Here is a 15332-nt window from a genome sequence, read left to right on the forward strand (position 1 = left end):
TTATTGCCTTGCTCTCGGATAGGAGGGACGTGAGGGGCTTGTGGTCGGTTTCTAATGCGAACTTGGCCCCGGAAAAGTATTGGTGCATCTTTTTGACACTGTACATGCATGCGAGCGCCTCCTTCTCTACCATTCCGTACCCGTACTCCGCTCGCGAAAGTGACCTGGAGGCATAAGCTATGGGTTGTAATTTGCCTGCACTATTGACATGTTGCAAAATGCACCCGACCCCATACGCTGACGCATCGCATGTGAGGGCTAGCTTTTTACCTGAGTCAAAGAAAGTCAAAACACTGTTGGAACACAGAAGGTTGCGTGCCTTATTGAAGGCGCATTCCTGGGCGTCCCCCCAAAACCAATCGCACCCCTTTGAGTAGCACGTGGAGAGGCTCCAGCAGCGTGCTTAAATTCTGCATAAAGTTCCCAAAGTAATTGAGTAGCCCGAGAAAGGCGCGCAGTTCTGAGACATTCCGGGGCCTGGGTGCCAGGCGAATTGCTTCTGTTTTGGACTCTGTTGGGCGGATTCCATCAGCGGCAATCCTTCTGTCCAAAAATTCAACCTCAGGTGCGAGAAACAGGCACTTGGATTTCTTGACTCATAGGCCTACCTGATTCAACCGCTTTAGTACTTCCTCCAAATTACGGAGATAGGAGTCAGTGTCCCTGCCCGTGATAAGTATGTCGTCTTGAAATACAACCGTCTCCGGGATGGACTTGAGCAGACTCTCCATGTTGCGCTGGAATATGGCAGCTGCCGACCTGATGCCGAATGGGCATCGATTGTACGTGAAAAGGCCTCGATGTGTGTTGATGGTGGTGAGTAGCTTGGATTCCTCGGTCAATTCTTGCGTCATATACGCAGATGTGAGGTCTAATTTTGAGAAAAGTTTACCTCCAGCCAATGTGGCAAATAAGTCCTCCGCTCTGGGCAGCGGGTACTGGCCCTGTAGGGAGACTCTGTTTATGGTAGATTTGTAGTCCCCACAGATTCGTACGTATCCATCAGGCTTCATGACTGGGACGATGGGACGTACCCAGTCGCTAAATTCCACAGGTGATATAATGCCTTCCCGCAGAAGCCTGTCTCGTTCATGTTCAATCTTTTCCCTCATCACACAGGGTACAGCTCTGGCCTTGTGATGGACCGGTCTAGCATCCTGTGTGATGTAGATTTTGACTTTGGCCCCTTTGAAAGTGCCCACACCTGGCTGAAAGAGATGTTCAAAACGCTTTATAACTGTTGAGCAGGAGGTCCGTTCCTCTAATGACATGGCATGGACATCATCCCATTTCCAGTTTAGTTTTGCCAGCCAGCTTCTCCCCAGCAGTGCTGGGGGTCTCCGGGGACAATCCACAGGGGAAGTCGGTTCACTGTCCCTTTGTGTGTGACAGAGAGCATGGCGCTGCCGAAGACTGGTACGATTTCTTTGGTATCGGTCCTTAGTTTGGTGTCGACCCTTGTGAGTTTTGGTATGACTCTTTTATGCGGCCACAGTTCTTCAAATTGTTGAGCGCTCATGAGAGATTGACTCGCTCCCGTATCCAGCTCCATGTTGACTGATATCCCGTTGAGTAGGACCCTCATCATTATAGGAGGCGTCCTGTTGTAGGAGCAGCGGCCATTGATCGTGTTGACCTACTGTACATCGGTGTCCCAGGTACTGTCCCCATCATCCTCTGGTCCGCTTTCCGACCCATCCGATTCGTATACCAGCCGAGCTGCTGTTTTTTTGCACATGCGGGCCAAATGCCCTGTATATTCACAATTTCTGCAAACAGCCTGCTGAAATTGACATCCCCTTGACGAGTGCCCACCCCCACACCTCCAGCATAGACCTGTTCCATTGTTCAAAGTGTTCCCAAAGAATGAGCTGTGCCTGGCTGATCTCTCTTGAGCTTCTCTGTTTGTAGTTGATTGCTCGCATTGTGGGTTGATGAGGTGTGAACGGCCGTTCCTGTGGCCCTTGATGGCTTCTGCCTGCTGTCGAGAGCCTGTTCTCCCGGTTTTGTCTGTGTGTGAGGGTAACAGCTTGTTTAGTGCTGTGAACTTCTTGTTCTGATATTTCGTTAGTTGTCGTACCTGCATTGTAAATCAACCTCGTTTCTTCTTCCCCTACCAAGAATGTCTGTGCAACCAGTGCTGCTGTCTCTAAAGTCAAGTTCTTGGTCTCTATGAGCTTTCGGAATATGCCTGCGGGGCCTATTCCTTCAATGAAAAAGTCTCTCAGCATTTCTCTCCTCAGTTCATCGGAGAAACTAGCCAACCTCTGAAGTTCCGCCACGAAGTCGGGTATGCTCTGGCCCACACAGCGTCTGTAGTTGTAGAACCTGTGTCTGGCCATGTGTAGGCTGCTCGCTGGCTTCAGGTGGTCTCATACCAGTGTGCTCAATTCTTCAAACAACTTGCTTGCTGGTTTCTCGGGGGCCAACAGATCCTTCATTAAAGCGTATGTTTTCGAGCCACAGCTGGTCAAGAGATGGGCTCTTCACTTGTCTGCCTTATCGTCGCCTAACCAGTCTTTGGTTACAAAGCTTTGCTGGAGCCTTTCTATAAAGTCCTCTCAATTGTCTCCCGCATTATACTTTTCATCTGATCCGTTGTTCACCATTCTGTGGATTCTGTAATCCCGTAACTCGTCGCCACTGTAAAGTCCTGTCCCCTCAGTACAGATTCACACGAGGCATGTAGTGAAGTCAAGGTCACTCTGGACCTGCACCTTTATTTCACAGCTCTGGAATGCTGCAGTTGCCTGAGACCTGTCCTTATATACCTGTCTCTTGCAAGTGCACCCCTGGTGGTAAGGTATGCTGGTGGTTACAGGTCATATCTTATTACAGTCATGTATAGCATGTTAGGATACAGTTTTATATATATATATAATAATGTAAGATACATGACAGGGCACTAATATTTAAAAGTTGGAAAAATTAGCGGCAGGCGCTAATGTTTTCTAACTTTGAGAAAAATTTTGGGTTTGCGCTCCAGGATGGAAGTGAACCGCTAAATCAAGTGCTCCACTTCCTCCCTGGAGCGCAAGAGGCAGCAGGCAAGGTGGTAGCTGTGCAGTGCTGCACACTGGGCCTGTCGTGCAGCACTGCTGCGTTGGAAGGCTTCTTCCCTCCCTTCAAGGGAAGGGCCTTTGCTGCAGGTGAAGAACTTACCTTCTCCCCGACGGCAGCCACGATCCAGCCCGTTCAGCCCGAAGCACTGCAGCAGAGTACAGGGCTGATCAATCACGGGCAAAGTAGATCTGAAAAAAATCAAAGGGAGCTATGAAAATTTACTCTTACTTACCTTTAAATATCGCCCCCAAAGCGCCCGGCCCCCTGATGAACATCTCCTGGAACTGCCGATGTTTTTGCCCGGCGATGCTGCAGGGGGCGGACCCAAAGTTCTGGTCCGGGGGTGCTACTGGGCGATGCGCACAGCGATGACATCATGATCTCCGGGCGAAGGAGATCGGGATGCAATGTCCTGCCCAATATGGCGGGAGTCAATCTTCTTGCCTCGGACGGTTGCTAAGTGCTTAGCGCCCTGTTATCGGCGGCGCCCCCCCCCCCCAGAGAAGGGCCTGGGCACCAGACGCATGGGAACACCACCACCTCCAAGTTCCCCTCCAACTCACACACCACCCTGACTTGGAAGTCTAGCGCCGTTCTTTCATAGTCGCTGGGTCAAAATCCTGGAACTCCCTCCCGAAAAGCACTGTGGGAGTTCCTTCACCACAAGGACTGCAGCAGTTCAAGAAAGTGGCTCACCACCACCTTCTCAAGTGCAATTAGGGATGGGCAATAAATGCTGGCCTTGTGAGCGATGCCCACCTCCCACGGGAAAAAAAAGGACGATAGCGGTAGGCGCTAAGAGGCCAATTGCTAGGCCTCTAGTGTTTGAAGTGCGAAGGCTGGTTATTGTATCTCTGGTCTGAACTGACTACTTTTTGTCGTCAAAAGTGTATGTATTTTGATGGGAACGAGAAAAGAGTGTGGTTGGCAGCAAGAGGCAAAACATTTGTGATTTTCGATATATATACTTTATGTGCAGCCCTGAACAGCATTGGATACTTTGACTTCTTTAAGGGGGAGGTATAATGCACAGCTGGACTTAGTTGGCATTGAATTTTCCCAAGATGGATGTCTTCAGATCAGTGTCCAGGACAAGTCTGGATGATGATTTGCAAGATTTTCATAAGAACATAAGAAATAGGAACAGGAGTAGGCCACCTGGCTCCACCATTCAATAAGATCATGGCTGATCTGATCATGGACTCAGCTCCACTTCCCCGCCCGCTCCCCATAACTCAAAAATCTGTCTATCGCTGCTTTAAATATATTCAATGACCCAGCCCCCACAGCTCTCTGGGGCAGAGAATTGCACAGATTTACAACCCTCTGAGAGAAGAAATTCCTCCTCATCTAGTTTTAAATGGGCGGCCCCTTATTCTGAGACTATGGGCCCAAGTTTGCCCAACACTGGGCGTGTTTTTTCGGTGCCCAGTTATATTTTTGGCACTGAAGCCCGGTTCAAAGATTCCCCAGTGTTGAGGTGCCGGCGTCTACTACCAGTGCCAGAGTGTTCTGGTGTACCTGTAAAAGAAGGTTGCGTGCCATTTCTGTACATGAGGCAAACTTTCCCCACAAACAACATTTTTAAAACCGGCGCACAGACCCTAGAAGCACCGGAGGAAAAACACTTGCCTACAGTTCGAGAATCCGCGTTGGCCCGCTCCTATCCCCGACCGAAGGGACTCCCTGTCTCTTATAAATAAACTTTTAGGGAATTTAAAAAGCAAACAATAACTTTTGGCAAGTATAAAAATAGAAATAAATGTAAACTTACCATTACTACTGCACCTGCTATGATAAATGTCAGCTTGCAATGAAAGGAAACATCTTTACCCTTTTCCTGCGATCTTCTCACTCCCCAAAGTGCAGGGAAAGCTTTTACAATTACCTGTAGCAGACAAATCAGAGTCTTCTTCTTTAACCATCCAATGCAGCCTTTCCCCGATTCTCTAGGACGTTGACTGCAGCCACTGTTAGCCTCCGGCCGAAGGTCCTCCGCGCAGATTTTTGTTTTTTGTGTTTTTTTGGAGCGCATGCGCTGTGCGGTTCCGGCGCACACTGGAAGCCCCGCCCTGCGAGATCAGCTCGGGTAGCACTGGCACCAGAAGGTGCACATGGTGGAAGAAAACGTAGGTTTTTTATTTTCAGCGCTGAGGGGCCAAATAAAAATGGACGTCCAGGTAAGTGAGCGCCATTATTTTTTATTAGGGAAACTTGGGCCCATAGTCCCCTGGTTTTAGTTTCCCCTATGAGTGGAAATATCTTCTCTGCATCCACCTTGTTGAGCCCCCTCATTATCTTACATGTTTCAATAAGATCACCTCTCATTCTTTTGATCTCCAATGTGTATCGACCCAACCTACTCAACCTATCTTCCTAAGTCAACTCCTCTCATCTCCGGAATCAACCTAGTCAACCTTCTCAGAACAGCCTCCAATGCTTCCTTAAATACAGAGACCAAAACTGTACGCAGTACTCCAGGTGTGGCCTCACCAATAGCCTGTACAGTTGTAGCAGGACTTCTCTGCTTTTATACTCTATCCCCCTTGCAATAAAGACCAACATTCCATTTGCCTTCTTGATTACCTGCATACTAACCTTTTGTGTTTCCTGCACAGGTCCCTCTGTACTGCAGCATTTTGCAATTTTTCTCCACTTACATTATAATTTGCTTTTCTATTTTTTCTGCCAAAGTGGATAACCTCACATTTTCCCACATTTTATACTCCATCTGCCAAACTTTTGCCCACTCACTTAGCCTGTCTATATCCAGTTTTAATTGGAACTACTTGCTGTTGAGCCTTGCCATTCTGTGGCTGAATAAATCAGTGATGTACTTCCCAACTGGGTGTGTGGGGGTACAGGGAGGGTAATTAAAATGGACATATCTCAGACCACTAGAGCATTTTATTGCATTTTTTCACATTGCTTAGTTGGAGGGAATAATCTTTACACAAAGTATTGACTCCTGACATCTACCTTCTTTAATTCTCCCCCTGCTGAATAAATAGGAACTGGGGTTGGACCACAAACCTCATGTCTGATGCTGAGTGGTTAAGGATGGGTTGCAGGTTGATCAATCTGACTAGAACCACTAGTTTAGAATATAGTTAAAAATTTCAATTTATATTTACATAAAGTAATCAATATTTAGCATTTTACTAAATGAGAATGCAAACAGTGCATTGTACTTGCAGTATGGCACAGATTACACACGTACTGATTATACATAAGTTGACAGAAGCTAGGTATATATAGCATTTACTTCTATCTTAAATACAGTTTGAAGTTTCTGTAACTTGTTCCCCGGAGTGTGACCCACTGTACCTTTATTTTGTTAGGTTGGACTACAGACAACGCCTGACCAAAGCCAATGTCTTTGTAATCATCTCACCTTCTTTGGCAGTTCCTTCTTTGTTATGCCCAACACACTGGATTTGACACAGATACCAGAACTGTTTGCTCAAACTAGTCAGAACCCTGTGGTGGTGTCACTGGTGGGCGCTATCTTTGGTGTTTACATTATTGCTGTAGTTTGGGCTCGAATAAAAGATAGAAGTGACTTAACCAAGGTGAGGACATTGTTCAACTACTGCATTTTTCTCTGAGCATACTTTTGTTATTACAGTTTATCTTTCCAAATGTATCAAGCAAACAAGGTTAACATAATAAAACCAAACTTCCCTTTTTATGGACCTGTTGAAGTATTGTTCGAAGCATAGCTACTCAAAATCTTTGGGAATGGGAAATACAAGAGCAGATGAGCAAAGGATTCATTGCAGGATGCAGCTAGTTTATAGAGACATGATTTTATGAGGGCTGTGTTGGCTGTTTAGAGCTTCACTGACTGAGAGTGGAGGCTGCAAAATCAAGCGCACAGGCTGGAGTGCCTTTTACTTAATGGGCTGTGCTTTGCAGTGCAGAAAAAAATGGCAATATTGGGCAATGCAAGCCTCATTACATATTTAAAATGTATGAATAGGGTCCCATGCTGGATGTTGTGGCTTTCTCACTGGCAGTTCTGAGACTGGTGCACCATTGTGTGGTGGCCGTGACTTCAGGAGAGTGTCACATTTCACTTTTAGGTCTGAAAGTTAATTTTTTTTCTGTTCATCATTTTGTTTTATCTGCATGATTACTAGTACACTCATTCCTGTTGCTGGTGTAGTCTGATCTTTTGAATTGGAGAATTTTTATTTCCAAATCTGTTTCATCATGCTTCCAGCTGCTATTTCATTCGCAGCAAGCCAAATGGGCAAAATGGAACTTGCTTTAAAGCATTATCATGGTTTATGGCTAAAGAGATCAAGAGGTATGAAGAGAAAGCTGGAAAGGGGTACTGAGGGAATGATCAGCCATGATCTTATTGAATGGTGGTGCAGGCTCGAAGGGCTGAATGGCCTACTCCTGCACCTATTTTCTATGTTTCTATGGTGCTCCTAGATTTGAAGGAGCAAGAGCAGTCCTTGAGGGGACAGAAAGGCAAATGTGACATGTTGCATGTGTGTTATGTATGCACCCAATCTTGCCCCAGGACCTACATTTAATGACCTGGACTATCCTTCATAGGCATATCTTCGGTAAGTCTGCTTCACAAAGGGGCTGTTGCATAGCAATGTCATCTCTTGAAGACCGGTCTGCAGCCCACCTAGATGACAATGATGGTTTTTCCCATTAAACCTTTACACCACCACATCCTTCCAAACCACCTTTGATAACATGCTAAATCAGCCAATTGTATTTTTGAAAACATTTCAAGCAGAGGACTTTGTTTGCAAGGGACATCACTTGCTTTATAGAGAGGAGGCATCTGCTCAACAGGACACAGAATATTTCCTGGGCACCCATATATTAAAAGACCATTAGCTTGGCCACTACCTTCTGACAGACAAAGTGCACTCCTGTTATATGGGGAAGGTGTCCATATGTACCAAACAGGGTAACACTCTTCACACCCGCTCGTGCAGCAGCATGTTCATGTTACCAGCCTTCAAACAGGAGGCTGGGTGCTGAACCACCCCATGCATTGCCCAGACACTCTGTTTTGTGCCTCCATATGGGCTTGTTTTCATTTTATTTTTGTTTGGTTCTTCTTCCTACAGCCCTCTCCCAGCTTTTGCTTCCATGTATATACTGATGATATCTAGTTCTACATCTCTACCATCTCTCTTGACCCCTCCATTGCCTCTGTCGTCAGACTACTTGTCAGACATCCAATCTTAGATTAGCCATCGTTTCCTCCAGTTAAAAATATTGAAAAATGAAGCCATTATCTTCCATCCCCGTCTCAGGTTGAACTAGACTTTTCGCAACCTCGGCATTCTGTTCAACCCCGAGCAAAGTTTCTGACCCCATATTCTCACCAAGACCACCTACTGCCTAAACTGCAACATCGCCAGCCGTGTCAGTAAACCTGCTGCTAAAACTCTCAACCATGCCTTTGGTCTCCTTGCCAGCCTCCCTTCTTCCACCCTCCGTAAAGTTCAGCTCATTGAAACTCTGCTGTTCGTATTCTATCCTGCACTAATACAATGTTTATAAGGAGCAAAAGGAAAGGGTGATGAAGAAGATTAACTGAAAAGTTGAAAGAAACGTACAATTTCAGTGGAGCTGAAGCTTATAAACAGCGAGCTTGGGCAATAGGGGACAGCTGAGGAATTCAAGAAAATGACTGGGTAGGAAAAAAAATAAGGACGGTTCAAAAAAAAATACAGAAAAAAGATAGCTGCACATATTTCCAATTTATGTGTGGCTATCCATCACATATTCGTATTAAAACTTTGTGTTAATTGTGGAGTTCAGTTATGGCCAACGTCAAGTGTTAATTATCAAAGTGTTGGATCCTTGCTAGAAATTGGTCACTAAAAAGTCTCTATTATGTGGAAGCTCTCATTTCCATTTCCTCTTTATTTTGTGACTTCTCATTCACTAATGCTGTATTCATGTATTCTTTTTAAGGTGAGGGTAACAGTGCTACTTGATAATGACCATTTTGCACAATATCGATACCTGATAAGAGTTCATACTGGTCACCGCAGAGGGGCAGCTACCACAGCTAAGGTTTGAAATAGAATTATAGAACAAAAAAGCTTGTTTTTCTTTTCTTTCCCCAGTTTATTCAATTAGAATTTAAACTGTCAATCAAATGGCTAATTAACCCAGCTATAATCTTGTCCTTGCACATTTCCCATATCTTTCCCTGTGTCCAATAATTAAGACGGAAGATTATGGCCCTACTATCCTTTCCCAATGTCCACTTCGCTCTCATCATTTCCCCTCCCCCAAACAGCCCCATGAATGAGACTGAAGCAATATCTACTCCATCTGAATTCAGTTTTAATCACTCACTTAGGCTCTAATTAGTCTCACGACAATCATTGTCCTCATTATCATTGTTATTGTATTTCAAATCCCTCCATGGCCTTGCCCCTCCTTATCTCTGTAATCTCCTCCAACCCCACAATGTTCCCGCGCCCCCCCCTCCCCCCGCCCCGAGATGCCTGTGCTCCTCTAATTCTACCCTCCTAAGCAGTCCTGATTATAATCGCTCAACCATTGGTGGCCGTGCCTTCTGTTGCCTAGGCCCCAAGCTCTGGAACTCCCTACCTAAACCTCTCTGGCTCTCTACCTCTCTTTCCTCCTTCAAGGAGCCCCTTAAAACATACCTCTTTGACCAAGCTTTTGGTCACCTGCGCTAATTTCTACTTCTGCAGCTTGGTGTCAATGGGCCCAAGTTTCGAGCCGCGCCTAGAATGGCGCAGTCCCGACCTGGACGCCCATTTTTCGCGCCACAAAGTGCGCCTAAAAAAACCCTCCGTATTCTCCACCTCCCTGCAGGTCCTCTGGCCCTCAGCGCAGCGCAGCAGGAGCTATAGGGGGGGCGGAGCCAGGTCCCTGCGCTGAAAACAGTGCCGGGACCTCTGCACATGCGCGCTACAGTCGGCACGCAAGTGCAATAGCTCCAGGCGCCGAACTGTGTGGGAGGGGCCCGAAGCATACAGCCCCTAGCCCTGGCCAAATGGCCTCACTGGGGCTGCGTGAATAAGGCTCCTCCCACGGCCAGCTCCTGCTTCCTCCTGACCCGACTCGGCTCCCGCTTCCCGCCCCCGGACCGGACCCGACACCTGCTCCTCTCCCCCCACCCCCCCCTACCCCCGGACTGGACCCAACACCCGCTCCCCCCCCCGCCCCCCCGCCCCCGGACCGGACCCGGCACCCGCTCCACCACCCGCCTCCGGACTGGATCCGACCTGACCTCCCTCCCCCCGACTTGACCTCCCTCTCCCTCCCTCCCTCCCTCCCCCCGACCCGAACCGAACCGACCTCCCTCCCACCACCCCCCCCGACCCGACCCAATGCCACCTACCTGTAAATCTGGTGCTGGGGACGGGCCCTGCCCGAAGTCTCGGGCCCGGCCCGTTCAGCCTCCCTCTCCCTTCTCCTTCCCCCCCCCCCCACCCCGTCTCCTTCCCCCAATCTCCTTCTCCCCGCCCCAATCTTCTTCTCCCCCCCCAATCTTCTTCTCCCCCCCATCTCCTTCTCCCCCCATCTCCTTCTTCCCCCCCCATCTCCTTCTTCCCCCCCCATCTCCTTCTTCCCCCCCCATCTCCTTCTTCCCCCCCCATCTCCTTCCCCCCCATCTCCTTCTCCCCCCCATCTCCTTCTCCCCCCCCATCTCCTTCTCCCCCCCCATCTCCTTCTCCCCCCCCATCTCCTTCTCCCCCCCCATCTCCTTCTCCCCCCCCATCTCCTTCTCTCCCCCCCCCATCTCCTTCTCTCCCCCCCCCATCTCCTTCTCTCCCCCCCCATCTCCTTCTCTTCCCCCCCATCTCCTTCTCCCCCCCCCCATCTCCTTCTCCCCCCCCATCTCCTTCTCCCCCCCCATCTCCATTACCTTCCCCCCCATCTCCTTCTCTCCCCCCCCCATCTCCTTCTCTTCCCCCCCCATCTCCTTCTCTTCCCCCCCCATCTCCTTCCCCCCCATCCCTCCCCCTTCTCCCCCATTCCTCCCCCTTCTCCCCCATCCCTCACTCTGCTCCCCCCCTCTCTCCCTCTACCCCCCTCCTCCCCCTCCCCTCGCTGTCAGAAACACAGACACTGACAGACAGAGAATGAGAGACACACAGACAGACAGAGAGATAGAGACACTGACAGAGACACACTGAGGGGGACATCCCAGCACGCTGTTGGAGGGCTCCCGGTGCTGCAGTCGGTACGTAGAAAATGTTTTATTTATTGATTTTAAAAAAAAAATTATTTCTTATTAATTTTTTTTGATTGATTTATTGGTTGATTTATTGATGTATTTATCATTTATTATTGATGATGGCTCTTTATTTGTAAAACTGAAGTGTTTAATGTTTGTAAACTTCCCTTTAAACACCCCCCCCCCCCCCCCACCATTCCCTACGCCTGATTTGTAACCTACGCCTGATTTTCTAATGTGTAGACAAGGTTTTTTCGAGCGTACAAAAATCTTCACTTACTCCATTCTAAGTTAGTTTGGAGTAAGTTTTCACTCACGAAACTTTGAAAACAGGCGTAAGTGGCCGGACACGCCCCCTTTGAAAAAAAAATTCTGTTCCAAAGTGAAACTGTTCCAACTGACTCGAACTGGAGCAAACTAAATGACGAGAATTCCGATTTCTAAGATACTCCATTCTGCACCAGTTGCTCCTAAAAAATCAGGAGCAAATCATGTGGAAACTTGGGGCCAATGTTTTTAATCTGATAATACTCCTGTGAAGCGCCTTGGGACATTTCACTATGTTAAAGGCGCTATATAAATACAAGTTGTTGTTGTTGTTGTCGTAATCATCCGTTTCCATTGTTAGTAGGCTTTGCTTTGTAATTATAAACCCCAACACTGGATTTTTAGGTTGTTTTAGTACGTAAAGAGCCAAAGTAATTGAAATTGCTACAAACTTCATAAGTGGTTCACTGCAAATTAACAGCTTGTCTCCAATTGAATTTTCCAGTGGCAATTTTATTCTTGACAAAAAACAAACTTATTACGGAATATATTTTCAGTCTATGACCGGGGAACACTTGTAGAGGCTGTTGATTGGCCAACTGCTCTTGCAGCTTTCGAAATCCTTTCTAATTATTTTAATTCTAAATAAAGATTCACAATTTTTGGTGATTTAAATGTGCATAATCACAATTTCTTGAAACAGCCTGGATTTTGCGATTGTAATGACAGCGAAACCATCAGCATTCGCCGTTGTTACCCAATGAAACTGGCGGCAACTTCGGGTTAAATGCGGAAATTGAGAAGTTGCTGTCAGTCACTTCCTGCTACTCCACAGGGTGTGCTGTTGAAGACACCACACACAGCAATGGTTTTGAAATCACTGAACTGATGAGATAGTCAGCTTTTACACTCTGTTAGATAGCTGTTAAAAACCCCTGAAAAAAGTTAAGCCTTGTTCAATGAGGTGCAACTGGGTTTTTAACAGCATACTAAATCATAATTACTGCTGAGCAACATCTCTGGCCCTGAAAAATGAATTTTATATTTGTGGAATGTCAAATTTTTCCATTTTGATAAAAATTCAATTTTTTTTAAATGATAAAAAAAAATGTTTTAATTTGTTTTTTATATTTTATCTTCTACCTTAATCCCATGTGTATGTCCCAATCTTTATTTCGCTCTCTGTAAAATTTATAAAAATAGGATAATCAGTGTAGTTTATTTCCTGGTTTGCTATCTGTGAGAATTCTTCAATCTGATTTGTTGCTTAGCCCGCTTGATGACATTGTCATGTATCTTACATTATTATATATAACTGTATCCTAACATGCTATACATGACTGTAATAAGATATGATCTGTAACCACCAGCATACCTTACCACCAGGGGTGCACTTGAAAGAGACATATATATAAGGGCAGGTCTCAGGCAAGTGCAGCATTCCAGAGCTGTGAAATAAAGGTGCAGGTCCAGAGTGACCTTGACTTCACTACATGCCTCGTGTGAATCTGTACTGAGGGGACAGGACTTTCCAGTGGCAACGGGTTACGGGATTACAGAATCCACAGAATGGCGAACAATGGATCAGATGAAAAGTACAATGCGGGAGACAATTAGGAGGACTTTATAGAAAGACTCCAGCAAAGCTTTGTAACCAAAGACTGGTTAGGCAGACAAGAGAAGAGCCCATCTCTTGACCAGCTGTGGCTCAAAAACATACGCTTTAATGAAGCAAGTTGTTTGAAGAATTGAGCCACACTGGTAAGAGACCACCTGAAGCCAGCGAGCAGCCTACACATGGCCAGACACAGGTTCTACAACGACAGACGCTGTGTGGGCCAGAGCATACCCGACTTCGTGGCGGAACTTCGGAGGTTGGCTAGTTTATGTGAGTTCTCCGATGAATTGAGGAGAGAAATGCTGAGAGACTTTTTCATTGAAGGAATAGGCCTCGCAGGCATATTCCGAAAGCTCATAGGGACCAAGAAACTGACCTTAGGGGCAGCAGCACTGGTTGCACAGACATTCTTGGTAGGGGAAGAAGAAACGAGGTTGATTTACAATGCAGGTGTGACAACTAACGAAATATTGGAACAAGAAGTTCACAGCACTAAACAAGCTGCTACACCCGCACACAGACAAAACCGGGAGAACAGGCTTTCGACAGCAGGCAGAAGCCATCAAGGGCCACAGGAACGGCCGTTCACACCTCATCAACCCACAATGCGAGCAATCAACTACAAACTGAGAGAAGCTCAAGAGAGATCAGCCAGACGCAGCTCATTCTTTGGGAACACTTTGAACAATGGAGGTGTGGGGGTGGGCACTCGTCAAGGGGATGTCGATTTCAGCAGGCTGTTTGCAGAAATTGTGAATATACAGGGCATTTGGCCCGCATGTGCAAAGAAACGGCAGCTCGGCTGGTATACGAATCGGATGGGTCGGAAAGCGGACCAGAAGATGGTGGGGACAGTACCCGGGACACCGGTGTACAGCGGGTCAACACGATCAATGGCCGCTGCTCCTTAACAGGACACCTCCTATAATGATGAGGGTCCTACTCAACGGGATATCTGTCAACATAGAGCTGGATACGGGAGCGAGTCAATCTCTCATGGGCGCTCAGCATAAAAGAGACAGACCAAAACTCACAAGGGTCGACACCACACTAAGAACCTATACCAAAGAAATCGTACCAGTCCTCAGCAGCGCCATGCTCTCTGTCACACACAAAGGGACAGTGAACCGACTTCCCCTGTGGATTGTCCTCGGAGACCCCCCAGCACTGCTGGGGAGAAGTTGGCTGGCAAAACTAAACTGGAAATGTGATGATGTTCATGCCATGTCATTAGAGGAACGGACCTCCTGCTCAACAGTTATAAAGCGATTTGAACATCTCTTTCAGCCAGGTGTGGGCACTTTCAAAGGGGCCAAAGTCCAAATCTACATCACACAAGATGCTAGACCGGTCCATCACAAGGCCAGAGCTGTACCCTATGTGATGAGGGAAAAGATCGAACATGAACTAGACAGGTTTCTGCGGGAAGGCATTATATCACCTGTGGAATTTAGCAGGTGATGGGACTGGGCATGTCCCATCGTCCCAGTCATGAAGCCTGATGGATCCGTACGAATCTGTGGGGACTACAAATCTATCATAAACAGAGTCTCCCTACAGGACCAGTACCCGCTGCCCAGAGCGGAGGATTTATTTGCCACATTGGCTGGAGGTAAACTTTTCTCAAAATTCGATCTCACATCTGCGTATATGACGCAAGAATTGACCGAGGAATCCAAGCTACTCACCACCATCAACACACATCGAGGCCTTTTCATGTACAATCGATGCCCATTCGGCATCAGGTCGGCAGCTGCCATATTCCAGCGCAACATGGAGAGTCTGCTCAAGTCCATCCCGGGGACGGTTGTATTTCAAGACGACATCCTTATCACGGGCAGGGACACCAACTCCCATCTCCGTAATTTGGAGGAAGTACTAAAGCGGTTGGATCGGGTAGGCCTACGAGTCAAGAAATCCAAGTGCCTGTTTCTCGCACCCGAGGTTGAATTTTTGGACAGAAGGATTGCCGCTGATGGAATCCGCCCAACAGAGTCCAAAACAGAAGCAATTCGCCTGGCACCCAGGCCCCGGAATGTCTCAGAACTGCGCGCCTTTATCGGGCTACTCAATTACTTTGGGAACTTTATGCAGAATTTAAGCACGCTGCTGGAGCCTCTCCACGTGCGACTCAGGAAGGGGTGCGATTGGTTTTGGGGGGACGCCCAGGAACGCGCC

General features: G+C 47.3%; 1 protein-coding gene across 1 annotated transcript in view; it reads left to right on the forward strand.

The window, feature by feature from the left end:
- The window catches only part of LOC139278207 (polycystin-1-like protein 2), a 159534-nt gene that overhangs the window by 84355 nt on the left and 59847 nt on the right, over positions 1–15332 (forward strand). Inside the window, exons 15-16 of the mRNA XM_070896855.1 lie at positions 6405–6635; positions 9022–9123. Of these exons, the coding sequence (XP_070752956.1) occupies positions 6405–6635; positions 9022–9123 (333 nt within the window). The remainder of the gene's footprint in view (positions 1–6404; positions 6636–9021; positions 9124–15332) is intronic.

The sequence above is a fragment of the Pristiophorus japonicus genome, chromosome 13 (assembly GCF_044704955.1).
Source record: "Pristiophorus japonicus isolate sPriJap1 chromosome 13, sPriJap1.hap1, whole genome shotgun sequence".
NCBI classification, from domain to species: domain Eukaryota; kingdom Metazoa; phylum Chordata; class Chondrichthyes; family Pristiophoridae; genus Pristiophorus; species Pristiophorus japonicus.